At 42.8% G+C, this 16,630-nt stretch overlaps 1 protein-coding gene across 1 annotated transcript in view; it reads right to left on the reverse strand.

The window, feature by feature from the left end:
• Positions 1-15,020, reverse strand: part of LOC133344995 (PAX-interacting protein 1-like) — a 71,998-nt gene extending 56,978 nt beyond the window's left edge. The window contains exons 1-4 of the mRNA XM_061555332.1: positions 14,839-15,020; positions 13,555-13,689; positions 11,384-11,427; positions 9,065-9,128 (exon numbers count right to left, since the gene is read on the reverse strand). Of these exons, the coding sequence (XP_061411316.1) occupies positions 9,065-9,128; positions 11,384-11,427; positions 13,555-13,689; positions 14,839-14,931 (336 nt within the window). The 5' untranslated portion in view covers positions 14,932-15,020. The remainder of the gene's footprint in view (positions 1-9,064; positions 9,129-11,383; positions 11,428-13,554; positions 13,690-14,838) is intronic.
• Positions 15,021-16,630: the final 1,610 nt, after the last annotated feature.

Genomic DNA, 16,630 nt, shown 5'->3' on the forward strand with positions numbered 1-16,630 from the left:
CCCTCGGTGCACCCACACAGTGCTTTGAAGGCGAGCTATGAAGATGTTTTATCAAAAGGTATCAAGAACACTAGTATCATCAAGGCTTGGCAGGATACTCACAAGGCTTGTTCACCTGTATTGGCCATCCAACACTGGGTGCTGCGACATATATTTTTAACTAGCTTTACTACCCGGCTTCGCCCAGGAATTGGATTCTTGTCTTGGATTAATACACGGGCTACGCGGAGGGTTTGGAAGGGGGGGGCTGCGTGACGTCAGCAGGCACACTGCGTAACGCTGCCGCATGCGGGTGACATCACAGATGTGACGTCACCGCTCACTTGCGTGCAAAATATATCCATTATTGCGCACCCCCCCCCCCAAAAAAAATACAAAAGTAATTTTTTATACGTTTTGCATTGTGTACAGTCTGAAAGCTACCCACATGCCCAATTTCAAGATTGTTGCATGTCGGGAAGTGTGCAAAACATTTCGAACACACACATTCACAAATTTCCTTTTTATATATATAAAAGACTAGTTGTACTTCCCGGCTTTGACCGGCACTTGGATTCACCACACCCGGCCGCCTTTGTCTCCCCAGTGGCAATGTTCACACACCACACCAGTTACTCGTTTGAGGCTGAGTCGACCTAGGGGAGGCCCAGGACCGTTAAAATAATCGTCACCAGTGGTGGCCGTGAGTGGGAATCGAACTCGGGTCGCCGGGTTCGTAGCGCAGTGCGCTAACCACTACACTACAATGCGTTACGCTTCCACATGTGCGGGTCACGTGACAGATTTGACGTCACAGCTCACTTGCCGTGCAAAAAAATATATGCATTATTGAGCTCCCCCCCCCCCCCCAAAAAAAAAATTGTGTATTTTTATAATTTTTGCATGGTGTACAGTCTGGAAAGTACCCACATGGCAAATTTCAAGTTTGTTGCATGCCTTTTATATATATGGAGATGATGTTGACCATAATTCATGATTCTATTAAAGTAAAATTAAGGGACTGGTCCAGAAGCGGGCTGCAAATACTTAGAGCTCCAGTAAAAATGCATCTAATGGTCCTGTTCTTACAAATTTTTATCTAACCTATAAAAGTAATTTTTTGTCCGTCTGTGTATCTGTGGACGTAACTTGTGATGGTTTTAACTCAGCAAACTGTGGGGTTCACGTTTTGAAAAAGTACCCAGATACCAAGCAATAAGCCCCGGGGTGAGCCAGGGCTATTCGTATTTAACATACATCAACTTTAAAGTAGTGACATTAACAAATAATGACTATTAATTATTATTTTGCTACGCTGAGCGCGCCAAAGCACGCATTTGCGCATGCGCATAAAAGCTGACCTGTGGTTGACCGAGCAATGCTCACATGCAATCGGTGGGGGCGGAGAAAAATTATCATTTGCGTAAAAAATGCAAAAAATTACACAAGACTGAGGTAAATTCTTCACAGTGTGATGCCCTCTTCTCCCCACCCCCACCCCAATGTGTGCAGTTACTACTATAGGGTCGGTAGATGCTACTGTAGAGTTTGTAGTTACTGCTATTGTAGAGCGGGCGGTGGGGGGGTGTAGCAGCCCAGCCCCAGCCTGCCAAGGTGCCACCTCGGCTGGCTGGGCAATCTTGGCGATACCAGGGAATCTGCACGGGACTAAGCCTCACCACGGCACTCTGTTAAGTAAGTAGTTAACTGCTATAGAGTCGATAGATACTATTATAGAGTCGGTATATACGATGATAGAGTCGGTAGATACTACTGTAGAGTCGGTAGATACTATTAGAGTCGGCATATACGATGAAAAAGTCAGGAGATACTACTGCAGAGTCGGTAGATGCTACTGTAGAGTCCTTTAGATACTGCTATAGAGTAAGCAGATACTGCTATAGAGTAAGCAGATGCTACTTTCGAGTCTGCAGATACGGCTTTAGAGTCAGAAGTTACTACTATAGAGTTAGTTACTACTAGTCAGTGGATACGACTATAGAGTCAGTAGATACTACTACAGTCAGCTTATACTGTTGTAGAGTCGGTAGATGCGATAGAGTCAGTAGATACTGCTATAGAGTCAGCAGATACTACTATAAAGTTAATAGTTACTATTATAGTCAGTGGATACTACTGTAGAGTCAATAGATACGACTGTAGATTCAGTAGATACTACTAGTCATTATATACTACTGCAGAGTCAGTATTTACTACTAGGGGGACCTTGGAGGCCACGTGGCCAGAAGCAGAGCCTTCTCGAGGGTTCTCGAAGGTGGGCGTGGCCTGGGTGTGGCCTGGCCACGCCGAGGCGCATTTAAGGGGGCTCTGCACCTGGTGCGGGGCTGCTCGGGTCTGGGATGAAGATGCCTCATGAAGACGCCTCATGAAGAGTCAAGTCAAGCCTCAAGTCAGCGTGGCCAAGCAGTAGCCCTCCTGGCTTGGCCACGCCAGTTGTTATCAGAGTGTCAGTGTTAGCGAGGATAAGTCGGTGGCCACCACCCTATGTGTCGCGTAATTACACGTTGTGTTAATAAATAGTGTTGCCTTCCCATAACAGTGTGTGCGCCTCTATCGAACCATTTCACTACTATAGAGTCAGTAGTTACTACTATAGAGTCGGTAAACACTACTAGAGTTGGATAGATACTACTAGAGAGTCGGTAGATACTACTCTAGAGTCGGTAGATACTCAATAGAGTCAGCAGATACTACTACGGTCATTAGATACTAATATAGAGTTAGTAGATACCAGAGGTGGGACAAAGTCATTGTTATGCAAGTCCAAGTCGAGTCTGAAGTCATCAAATTCATGACTCGAGTCTGACTCGAGTCCAAGTCACATGACTCGAGTCCACATCTCAGAGGTGGGACAAAGTCATTGTTATGCAAGTCCAAGTCGAGTCTGAAGTCATCAAATGCATGACTCGAGTCTGACTCGAGTCCAAGTCACATGACTCGAGTCCACACCTCTGGTAGATACTACTGTAGAGTTAGTAGATACTGTCAGTAGATACTACTATGGTCAGTAAATACTACTACAGTCAAGTAGATACTACTGTAGAGTTAGTAGTTGCTACTATAGTCAGTGGATACTACTATAGAGTCAGTATTTACTACTATAGAGTCGGTAGATACTACCATAGAGTCAGTAGATACTGCTATAGTAAGCAGATACTGCTATAGAGTCTGCAAATACTACGATAGAGTCAGCAGATACTACTATAGATTCAGTAGGTACTACTATAGTCAATAGATACTACTGCAGTCAGTAGTTACTACTATAGTCGGTAGATACTACTATAGAGTCGGTAGATACTACCGTAGAGTTGATAGATATTACTAGCGTCAGGAGATAATACTAGTCAGTAGATTCCACTATACAGTGGAACCTCGGTATACGTCGTTAATTCGTTCCAGAAGGTAGGACTTGTACCGAAAATGACGTATACCAAACAAATTTTTCCCATAAGAAATAAAGGGAAAGGAAATAATCCGTTCCAGAGAAAAAGAAATAATATTTAATATGGCATATTATACATTAATGGGGTTGTATAAAATAATTTAGACACTAATTACTAAAATGCATACAGAAGCCACGTGACCGCGCTGCTACCAGCTGGGCTGGTCACGTGGCATGCCTCAAACCCGCCCGTCGCGCACGCCTCGACCCGGGGCTCCACCCTCCATGGGGGCAGCCCCCCACGCCCCCCGCCCCCACGCCCCTCTCCCCCACGCCACCCCGCCCCTCTCGCTTTGTTTTAGTCGTGAACGGGGCATACGCGGGTACTGTACGCGTTGACTCATTCCGACCCACACAAGTTCTCGCAAACGCGTCGTATCCCAAGCAAGACGTCATATCCCAAGACATTTTTTCTCTCGAAAAAACACGACGTATACCAAATTCGACGTATTCCAAAGCGGTCGTATACTGAGGTTCCACTGTAGTCTGTACATACTGCTGTAGAGTCAGTAGTACCGACTATAGAGTCAGTAGATACTGTTATTGAGTCAGCAGATACTACTATAGATTCGGTAAATACATTAGGGTCAGTAGATACTACGGTCAGTAGTTCCTACTACAGTCAGTAGCTACTACTGGGCTCAGTAGATACTACTGTAAAGTCAGTAGATACAACTACAGAGTCAGCAGATACTATAGTCAGTATATACTACTGTAGAGCCAGATACTATTGTAGAGTCAGATACTACGATAGTCACTAGATATTACTCACTCTATTGTATGTAGGGTGTGTAGGTATATATGCCTACGCGGGGGTAAAACATTTTTTTGAGGTGGGGTCGAAAATTTTCAAAACCTTTAGATCAACTATTTTCCCCCCACTTTTTGGACTTCTGTAAGCCTCTTATAATTTTGGTTTAACACGTAGGCTTTCGCGACCAATATTATTCATAATAAAGGTTTTTGGGTTAGATCGCGTTATTTATAAATGTGTCGCAACCCTCCACCACCCTACACGGCCAATCAGTAAAAAACGTGTCACCTTTACAAAAGACAAATAATTCACTACTTCAGCCCACCGGTGTGTTGAAGAGTGAATTCACAACATTTACAATTTTTTAGTACTACGTTTCGCTGGTAATTACATCCAGCATCATCGGGCGATTTGCCAGAATAGTGAAGCCCTCCACCTGCTCCCCGTCTTAAATAGAGCAGCAGGGTGACGTCATCATTTTACCCAATGATGTGATTTCAGTAAGGTTCCAGTTAACTAGTCGCTTAAATTACTTGATACACTAGTAAAAAATGCAGGTTTACCAAAAGATATTCCAAAACTACATGACCATTGTTTAAATAACACTTACTTCTTATGGAGAGGTGATTTCTTTAAACAAAAGGAAAGAGCAGCAATGGGCTCTCCATTATCTCCTGCTATAGAAAATCTGTACATGGAAAACTTTGAAACAAGAGCACTTGCCTCATGTACATTAAAACCATCTTTTTGGTCTTTGGTAAAGATACACTTAATGAATTTCTAAATCATCTCAATGCACAAAACCCAGCCATCCACTTCACCATAGAAACGGAAGTGAATAACAGACTCCCTTTCCTAGATATTTTGCTTGGACATGGCCTAAATGGCAAAATAACACACAGCATATACCGAAAGTGAACGCACACCGATGCCTATTTGAATGCAGATTCACATCATCACCCAGCTCAAAAATCCTCTCTTATCAAGACGCTCATACATCGGGCTAAAACAGTGTCAGATGGTGAAAGTCGAGGGAGAGAGATTAAACATGTTAAAGAAGCACTAAGACAGAATGGCTACAATAATGCTCAAATTAACAGAGCATTGAATGCCAAATCAAGATCGAAATGCAATACTATATCTCAGGAGTAATTGACAAATTAGCCTGTGTTTTGCAAAAGCAAAACATTAAAGTAAGATTTAGTACAGGACACAAAATTCAAAAACTAGTAACTTGTACTAAAGACGAATTACCTAAATTATCAACAGAAGGTGTATATCGGATGAATTGCTTATGTGACAGATGCTATATTGGACAGACGGGACGCAACATCAGCATAAGACTAAAAGAACACCAAATAAATATTAAATTATCTGAAACACAACTGTTGGCAGTGGCAGAACATGCTTTCCAACAAGGCCACTCAATTGATTTTGATAACGTTGAAGTGTTGTGTAAAACTAATTATTACTGGCCAAGACTAATTAGAGAATACATTGAAATTGAGAGAAATAAAAATAACTTGAATCGCTCTGACAGCTACAGGCTTAGTGCGGCCTGGAAGCATATTATTAAATAATACATATTACAATTCCTTATAGGGGAAACACATACTAACGTAGTATATAATTACAAGAACCCCCCTACGCCACCTCTGATTTGATTGGGTATAGTGATTGGGTGGTTCAGTTATTAAATAATACACATTACAACTGATTACTAATCTACAACTAATTAATAATCTACAACTGATTACTAATCATAACAAGTAACTGCTTACTAATCTCCATATATATAAAAGGCAAAGTTGTGATTATGTGTGTCTGTTCAAAATGTTTAGCGTACTCCCTGACATGCAACAAACTTGAAAATTGCCATGTGGGTACTTTCCAGACCGTACATCATGCAAAAATTATTAAAATACACTTTTGTGTTTCTTTTTGGGGGGGGGGGGGGGAGCTTAATAATGCATATATTTTGTGCACAGCAAGTGAGCTGACATCAAATCTGTCACGTGACACGCGCATGTGGAAGCGTAACGCATTGTAATGTAGTGGTTAGCGCGCCGCGCTACGAACCTGACGACCCGAGTTCGATTCCCACTCACGGCCACCACCGCTGACGATTAGTTTAACCGCTCCTGGGCCTCCCCGAGGTCGACTCAGCCTCACACGAGTAACTGCTGTGGTGTGTGAACATCGCCACTGGGGAGACAAAGGCGGCCGGGCGTGGTGCTGTCACCCGCCTCCTCGTGTGCCGTGCCGGCCTTCATAGGTGCTCGCTAACAGCACTTGCCCCCTACAGTCTCTTCTCTTACCTATTCAAGTCTCCGCGCGCGTGCTCTTGCAAGGGATTTGCCCCTCGAACGGTGGCCTTTACGTCCAAAAAAAATTGCGAGCCAGCACGCCCTAAGCCCCGCGGTGGGAATAGGACATTCCCTTTTCACGTCCGTCACCTTTCAATTAGTTTATTTAGCGTTATTTTTTAGATATTTATTAAACTGTAAGGGTTAATTTGCATATTATTTATTTATTTCCCTTCACCGCACACTGGGTCACAACGCAGATAGCTGCACATGCGCCATCGCCCAAGGTAAGTCGCACTTTTTTGTATGATATGCTTTTAGATAACACGTAAGCCCCACTAATTTGTCTTATAAGCATTTATCTCATATACTTTGCACTGCCCACATGGGTTGCCCCTAGCAACGCACACACGATCGCCACAAATTTTCTTTCGCCTTAAACATGTAGCTAAAACACACCAAACACGTACATTCCTTCACTGTGCGAATGTCCTCTTCTCCCCACCACACCCCAATTATACCCCAATGCGTCCTGAAACTACTATAGACCCCCTACATATCATTATTATAGCGCTTACATCACATTATTGTCGTGTTGCCGGGGGGACCAGCCCAGCCCCCAGCCTTGCCAAGGTCACACCTTGGAGGGCTAGGAAATCTAGGCGAGCCCGAGGGCTCTGCACGGGACTACGCCTCACCACGGCACTGTCTGCTTACTACTTTATGCTATACATTCCATATATACTGCTATACAGTCAGCATGTACTACTGTAGTGCTAGCAGGTACCACCAGTCACTATACACTGCTGTCATCATAGCAGGTACCACCACTGTCGCTTGCCCCGCTCTAATAATAGCAGCTTACACCACAGTATGCATGCACTGCTGTAGGGAAAGCAGGTACCACCACAGTATGCACTGCTGTAGTGATAGTGCATACCGTGTGTGCGTAAGTCCATGTGTGTTAGTCAATGTGTGTGCGTGGTGTGCGTGTGTAGACAACTACTCTTTTTTAATTCAGTTACTTCTTTTGACAATAATAATGCCTGCGTGCAAGTCAATGTGTGCGTGTGGGTTGATGTGCATGTCTGCGGCGATGTGTGTGTATAAGTCGATGTGTCTGTATGTGTGTAAGTCGATGTGTTTCTATATGTGGGTCGATGTCTGTGTGTAAGTCCATGTGTGTGTCTGCCTTTTGCGCCCGGGCAACGCCGGATACTTAATGCTAGTTCCGTATATATTGCTATACAGTCAGCATGTACTACTGTAGTGCTATCAGGTACCACCAGTCACTATGCACTGCTGTCATCATAGCAGGTACCACCACTGTCGCTTGCCCTGCTCTAATCATAGTAGCTTACGACACAGTATGCATGCACTTCTGTAGGGAAAGCAGGTACCACCACACTTTGCACTGCTGTAATTATAGCAGGGACCACCACAGTAACTAGGCACTGCTGTAGTTAAAGCAGGTACCAAAGTCCGTATGCACTGCAGTAGCTAAAGCAGGTACCACTACTGTATGCAGTGCTGTAATCATACCAGCTACCACCACAGTCACTATGCACTGCTGTACTGATAGCAGGTTACACCACAGTCACTAGCCACTGCTGTAGTGATACCACGAACCACCAGTCGGTTTGCACTGCTGCAGTTTAAGCAGGTACCACCACTGTCCGTGTGCACTGATGTAGTGATAGTGCATACCGTCGATGTGTGTGTGCGTAAGTCCATGTGTGTGTGTTAGTCAATGTGTGTGCGTGGTGTGCGTGGTGTGCGTGTGTAGACTCCTCTTTTTAAATTCAGTTACTTCTTTTCACAATAATAATGCCTGCGTCTAAGTCCATGTGTGCGTGTGGGTCGATGTGCATGTCTGCGGCGATGTGTGTGTGTAAGTCGATGTTTCTGTATGTGTGTCAGTCGATGTGCGTGTGTGTTAGTCGCTGTGTGTGCGTCGCTCCATGTTAGTCAGTGTAAGTCCATTTCTTTCTGTGTGTTTTGGTCCACGTGTGCGTATGAGTCCATGTGTGTGTCTGTACGTACATGTGCGTCTTTGTACGTACGTGTGTGTGTGTGCGTAAGTCCATGTGTGTGTGCCTCTACAGTGAGGCAAAAAAGTATTTGACCCCTTGCTGATTTTGTACGTTTTCCCACTGACAAAGAAATGATCAGTCTATTATTTTAATGGTAGGTTTATTTGAACAGTGAGAGATAGAATAACAACAAAATCAAGAAAAACGCATGTCAAAAATGTTATAAATTGATTTGCATTTTAATGAGGGAAATACTTTTTCCCTCACTGTATGTGCGTGTGGGAGTACATGTATGTTTGTGTCAGTCGATGTGTGTACGGCAATGTGTGTACGGCAATGTGTGTACGGCAATGTGTGTATGTGTGTAAGAGTCCATGTGTGTGTGTGCGTCGATATGTGTAAGTTCATATGTGTGTGTAAGTTCATGTGTGTCTGTCAGTCTATGTATGTATCCTCTGCAGACACAATCGCAGAAATCGTGGCTTTAGTGCAACAGAACTGCAGTAAAATACACACCAAGTGATCTTACCTGTGATAAACATGCTGTTAACCCCAAGAATGGTTGACCCGTGTCTGGAGAGAATCCCGTTACACTGGCGATGAAGGTCCGTCACAGAAAATAACAGGAACACACAGGAACACCACCAACATGCAATGTGTACAGTGCTGATTTTCAACCACTTAAAAAGCATTCCACATTCACTAATCTCCAGAGAAATAATGTATGTAGGTATGTTTAACTTATTTCGCACCAGTATGTAGCCAACCATGCTACTTGGAGGTGTGGGAAACTAAGCGTTGAGTATGGATGAAATTATTTTGTTTTAACTTTCGACCAATTATATTCCAATTGTGACATTTGTCTTGACATGAAAAATAAAAATCTCATACAATTAACCCTTTTGTCAATACAGTGCAATTTGGATTTTAGCACAGCTGGCTACAAACGGTGTGAAAGAAGTTCAACATACATATACAGGTAGTCCTCTACTTACGATGGAGATGCGTTACGACGACCCCATCGTAAGTGGAAGATGGCCTAGCCTACCCAGGAGTCTAAAAGAATGGTGATAATATAATTTAACAAAACAGAGCAATCTACAGTACCGTACTGTATAAACTATATTCTGTATGTATTTATTAATTGCAATACTGTATTGCACAGTAAAATGTAAAGCAAAAAAAACAAAGTAAATTCTTAGCCTACCTATATGAACTGCAATTTAATCAAGTTTTTTCAGGAAACAATCCTATCTGCTATAAAAACTTTTAAAATGCATTGAACGTATCGTATCGTGGTAACCTTAAAATGAAATCGCTAAAGCTACGTATCGTAACGTATCATATTGGACTGTACTCACCAAGATTCTGTCCGTCGTCTGCATACTTGAACGATGTTAGGTTGTTGATGGCAATTTTGTCGTATCGCTATCGCCATCGTAAAATCGAAATATCGTAAGTAAGACCATCGTAACTCGGGGACTACCTGTATATCAATGTTCAATGTGATACACATGTGAACCTGATTTAATCTCTGTCGGCTGTCTAAATGTCAACCTAGAAACAAAATGGCTCAATGGCTCTGTGCTTTTGGCAAGGCACGTGTCTCGGAGAAAACCATCCACCTGATAAAAAAAACACTGCTTCGGCATAAACTACTATTTATTATAAAGCAACCAAATATTTTTGGTTAAAACATAACATTATCTACAAGGATGAATGTTGTCGATTTTTTACATAACACCAGGAATTATGAATATTTGATGTGGTCCTCAATATATCCAAAAAGGATTCTCAGAGTCTCAAGACTAAAGATTTTCTGCATCTCACGGCTCATTGCGATGTTTAACCAATGCCTTGTGAATAAACCAATGCACTCATGAGGATATAAGACTGTCCTTCCCCCGCACCTCTTATGAGCGGAGTTCGTTATTTACATTGCGAAAGTTCAATAACAAAGCTGATGTACTGCCCTCTACTGACCACCTCATAGGCCTGCAGGTAAATGTTTGACAGTGAAAACTCCAATCTCATGTTCAACATGTTGGATTACATTACCCTGTTGGTACTAAAAGGCCTGGATAATTTTTTGTGTTCAAACTGCTCGTAAAAATCATATTGGGGGAAAAGGCATTTTCTAAAGTATAGCAAATATACCAAAAAACTAACAATTCTATGACACTGTATTTCATATAGTTGATTTATATGTACGTGTCAAAAAACCTCAAGACACATACGTAAGAAGGCCTATCAATTACCCTTTAATATATTAAATGACAGTGCCTTCTTTAAGAAAGTTTTGCCAAATAATCATGAAAACTATATTATAACATTAAAGGAAATAATATTTACAAAAGATATTTCAGGATAAATGCAGTATATCGATATGCGTTCATACCACAATATGCAGATAATTTAAAGTGTCCCGAAACTCAACCGAGTATTGTGCAGTTAATGTGCGTTGGTGGTCCTGAGCCTGTGGTGGAAATGACATTCCTCTGCAGGGAGATGGAACAAGTCTGTAAGACCACTGTTGGATGGCTGGCAAAATGGCACTCATTGTATCATTACCATATAATGGGCTAAGTTGAACCCGAACAGGATATGAGCTTTCAAGCTTCCTAATGTGTGGACACCTCCTGGCACAGCATTTCCCGGTCAGACCATCATCTGCAGGAAGTGGTCATATAAAATGTGAACAAAGGTTGAAATTTTCGAAAACCAATTACCAAAATACAACTTCTTTTGATTTTCAAATGTGACTTTTGTGTTGACATGTTGATTCTGCATGTACAATATCTGATGGTTTGCGATGCACGCAACTCAATGTTCTTTTGTTAAAGGATACGGCAGCAGGACTCCACATCTCAGAGACAGCATCACCCACGATGGCTGAATGGAGAAAAAAAAGCCACAGTGCATTAAAACAGATTTAAATGAAAAAAATTACATTCTAACTTCATAATCATGTTTAGATATGGACAGTGCAATGTTTTCTAGCATATTCACATCAAATATGTTGTACAATGAAACAATGGTAAGTTCAAATAAAAATAAACTATTCAACTATTTTTTTATTTACCAGGTAAGGCCCACTGAGATATACAGTAAAACCTTGGATTGCGAGTAACTTGGTCTGTGAGTGTTTTGCAAGACGAGCAAAATTTTAAATGTTAATTTGATAAATGAGCAAGGTCTTGCAATACGCGTAGTACGTATACGCTGTCTGCCGAGCGTCACGTGATCACAACTGATATACGAGTGCTTTGGATTACAAACACGTTTCCGGAACGAATTATGCTCGCAATCCAAGGTTTTACTGTATAGTTCTTTTTTATAAAGGACCTGGCCACAAATGATTGCTTGAAGTGTCGGCTTATCATCTGGAAATTTCTAGCAACCAAATACTCTAAACGCATGTTGATTCTAAATGTGGAGGGAAAAATGGGAAGACCCGGAGAAAAATCCACACGATCACGGGGAGAACATGCAAACTCCAAATATACAGGTGTCTTGGTTGGGATTGAACCCACACTCTCCTATATACCAGGCGAGATATTAAACATCCAATACACCAAACACCAGATACACCATTTCTAAAAAGGGTCTACCCAATACACAAGCATATTATTTTGCACACAAGCCTAGTATATCTGAAATGTGTCCAATGTACCATTACTAATACATGTACAATTTAACGAGTGAAATCGCAACATGAATATGAATGACACTTGTGCGCAATATTTTAATGAAAACGAGATTAATTGTCTGAATGGAAACTGAAAAATATATGTAAACTCTTGAGCATGAAGGTCATCTCTTTGCTTTCTCTCCCTGTAGCATTTCACCCCCCACTTCCCTTCAAATATCCCTCTTCTTCAAAATAGTGACAATTATGTGGCTCTTTCAATACAGAATTTTGAGATGTGGTTAAATGTAAGTGCTTCAAATAATATAACCTTTATAACATCTTGCCCGATGAATCTGATTGTAATTATCAGCGAAACGTCGTACTCAAATTAAAAATGCTGTTGATTCTCTCTTCAACACACCGGTGGGCTAAAGAAGTGAATTATTTTGTCCTTTGAAAAACGTGACACATTTTTTACTGTTTGGCCGTGTCGGGTGGTGGAGGGTTGCGACACATTTATAAATAACGCGATCCGACCCAAAAACCCATATGAATAGTACTGAATATTGGTCGCGAAAGCCTAGGTGTTAAATATAACCTTTAGCCTCATCTGTTATTTGCTCTTATTAAATTGTCTCCACTACCTTTAATTTCTTTGACATAGTTTTAAGTGTTTTCCATGATGTATCGATTGGCTAAAACGTTTGCTAAAATGGATTAATTATAAGATACCTCAGTCCACCTAAACGCTATTTTTTTACTCTATGGGTCTCCAAACTCCAACACGTGTGACGCACTGCTAATTTTCACCCATGGTGCTGAGGCAGCTGAAGGAATTCTCCACTCCTACGAGTGGTCAATCTCTCAACACTTGCGACTTCCCACAATATCCCAGTAATTTATTAGCCAATGAACAACCACAAATGCTTTCCACATAATATCATGTTGTGATGGTTAATTGTGTAAAAAAAACTTTTTTTTACAGATGTAATTTCAACCCGCTGCATTATCAAAGGAATATTGCCAATTAGTTTCCAATAAGTAAAAACACTAAGTCCATTAATGCAATTTCTATAGCCATTTTTATGAAATGTTGTGCTTTGTCAAAATATACAAAAATATCCAAATACTGTAAACATGGTGGGCAAGTTAGTTGGTCTTACCTATTCATCTACGATCTCCTAAACATCGATTCAAATTATTGAGGTTTATTCTACTGGCCTGGAGGGGGTTTACCTTTTATGAGGTACACGATTTTATCTCCCCTAAATAGTTTTTATTACTTATGTCTGGTTGTCCCTTCCTTTGACATACACAAAGAATGGAAAGTCAAATTATAAGCATGTAATGTACTGTGACCTTGCAGAGCATGAATATCCTGAACCTACCTTCACCACGGGTAGATCAAACACCTCACGGGCCTCGCTCACTTCCGCATGCTCGCCATCCTCCGAAATGACATGCGATGCCAGCGAGAAACAGGACGCTTCCTTCCCCTTGTTGTTCTTTAGAAGCTCCACCACCTGTAGCACGAGCAGTGCACATTGAGGTATCATCAGTCACATGCAAACGAGCAATGTAGTGGTGCTCTCCAACATTGGTGGCCCTGAACCAGTTGTGGGTACGGGACATTTCCAAATCGGGAGTCAGTCTATCGGTAGGATGGGCACTGTTCACTTCCCACAAAGCAGTACAAACTTTATCAATGCAAGATAAATTATGGGCTTTATCAATTCCTGAATGCGAGTCAGAATTTACGATTAACGCCATCAACTGTATGTTGAACTTCTTTCGCACCGTAAGTATCCAACCGTGCTAATCTTTAAAATGACCAGCTATTTTATCATGTTGTCGCGAAGGTTGTATATTGAAGACAAAAGTCAGTGTCTCCCTGCTCAATTTGAGCATTGGGATGGCACTTTTCTATACTGACGGCCAACTGTGTCAGTGGTGGAAATTCCACATTCTCATTTCAGGGGATTATTCTCTTTATACAATATACGCCCACTGTTAACCTCTTACGAAACATTTTCATTATGGGCCCTGTGGGTATGGCCATGCTAAGGCGACCCCACCGTTATTCACTACACAGAAACAAACTTTAGAGGCAGGTAGAGTCCCCTGACGTACTTTTACGTGCCTATGTGTATGTACGTGTTCGCGCGAGCAGCAGCGATGCGGTGGTTCACACTTTACTCCAGTCTCAACAATCAGTTCAATTCCAAGTGGCACGCAAATTAATGTGGCCGAGACAAGAGTGGGGAGAAGGGAGAGAAGACGGGGCTGCTAAGAGAGATGTGTTCCGTGTTGGTAGGCCTGTGCCTCTCCGTGCATGTATCTATTGCTGTGCCCCTTCTCTATGGCTTTACCCGTGGCAGTACTGTATCTCTCGTCTTTCTCCGTGTACCCTGTCTCCTTCCCTTTCAATGTCTCATCGTCGCTTTGCTTCTCTACGTGTCTCTGTCTCTCCAGGTCTCTTCATCTCTCTCTCAATATCCCTCCATACGTCTCTTCGGTCCCTCTCCGCGTCCCTCAACGCGGACAACAGTCACCCCGGGGAACTCCCCGACCCCGTGCAGCCTTTCCCGCGCTACAGCCGCGCATCGAGGCCCCCTTGGCGGCATGGGTTTCTATCCGAGAGCGGCGGCTCTCCGACCGCGTAGGCCTCGCACCTTCTTGTCGACGTCGCCCACCACGTAGAACTTGACGTCCTTGAAGAGATCATCGGGGGTTGGCGGCTGTGCCCCCTGGCCCTCGGAGGCCATGAGTGGATGTCGGGCGAAGAGAAAGCGGTCAAGCTCCGTGTTTTTCCTCCCAAGGCAAAGCGCGGGAGAGAAAGGCGGGAGATGGCGCAATCCACTGCGTCCCCGGACGTGGGGGCGTGTGTCTGTGACGTCATCATACATCATACGACCCCGCAGTCGATGATGGCGCAAACCATTACCTAAACACCCCCCCCCCCTCCCACAGGCCGGTGGAGACGATGAAACAGTCCACTGCGCTTACCTTATATGGGTATGGATGGCGTAGTCCATTCTGAGTTTCAGTCACGAGGGGGGGGGGAGTGGTTAGGGGTTAGACTTAGCTTGACAACATTTCATTACGAGGCTGGTCAATGTAAATGTGGAGGTAGGTTTTTCAAAACAGTAAGAGAAACACGGAACCAGGTTCTGCTAACGTATTGTATACAAAATACTCCACAACAACGCATAGTTTGTATCCAATATTGCGGTTTGAGTTGACCAGGGGCGCGTAGTGTAGATGGAGTACTCTTGCCAATAACTGCTGACAAACCTAACAACATTTGTTTAACACGCCTGGCTGCTGGTGAGATGTAGAACGTTGAAACTGGAATATCAATAGGCCGGTGGAGTAAAATTTACATTTTATATGGGGAAGCTCAGGAGGGTTCTATTTTGTATCCACAATGGTCCACAACAATGCACAAACAATTCGTGCCATGGTCATTAGTTTGCGCTATTTTAGCCGAATATTCTGAACTGGCCATCCGTCTTGGACGCAGTGGGAGTGCCTGCAACTTTAAAATTGCTGGATATAAAACGTTGTAGACGAGGTTGTGGTTGACTTTCAGTGCGGTCCACCTCTGCTCTCCTTGCCGTTTTATAAATCTGTTATTACAGGCGACCCCCGCAGCTATACGACCTAATTGGTTCCTGGACGATGGTCGTAAGTCGAACCCTTATTTACCTTAGGCTCAATGTTATACATTGGGATTCCGTTCCTGAAAACCCATTACATACCATAAAAAATACCAAAATTGACCACGAAAATAAATGAAAATAACCCTAAGTAAACATAACTTTAAAATAAATGTATTAAGCATAAACAAACACATTTGAAAATGCTACAGTAATTTTCTGCACGCACAGCACATATCCTCTTCTCAGACGTAGCGAAAGGTGAAAATGTTTCCAAATTTGAAGAAAATGTACAAAGAGGCGAAGAGCGCTGCTTGCCAAAGATACATAAAGAAGATACACCTCTTCGTCCCATTGTCTCTACTATCAACTCCCCCACTTACAAACTGGCTCGTTTTTTGTCCGAAATCCTACGGCCTTTCACTGGAAAAACCACCTCTGCAGTACTAAACTCTACTGACCTGGTATCGACAATCAAGGGGATTGCCCTGTCCCCAGACGACCTGCTTGTCAGTTTTGATGTGGTTTCCTTGTTCACCAAGGTACCTGTGCCTGACACCATCGCAATCATTGAAGACTTGGTTCATCAAGGACTGAATGCTGGGGTACCCCCCCTGGTGAAACACTGCTTAACCAATACATACTTCACCTGGAATGGAACCTTCTACAAGCAAATTGAGGGCACCCCAATGGGCTCCCCCCTATCTCCGGTTGTAGCCAACATCTTCATGGAGAAATTTGAGACGGACGCTATCCAGACTGCCACTCTACGCCCGACCTTATGGAAGAGGTACGTAGACGACAC

The sequence above is a fragment of the Lethenteron reissneri genome, chromosome 21, assembly GCF_015708825.2.
Source record: "Lethenteron reissneri isolate LAM-NWPU_2019-01 chromosome 21, ASM1570882v1, whole genome shotgun sequence".
Lineage (NCBI taxonomy): Eukaryota > Metazoa > Chordata > Hyperoartia > Petromyzontiformes > Petromyzontidae > Lethenteron > Lethenteron reissneri.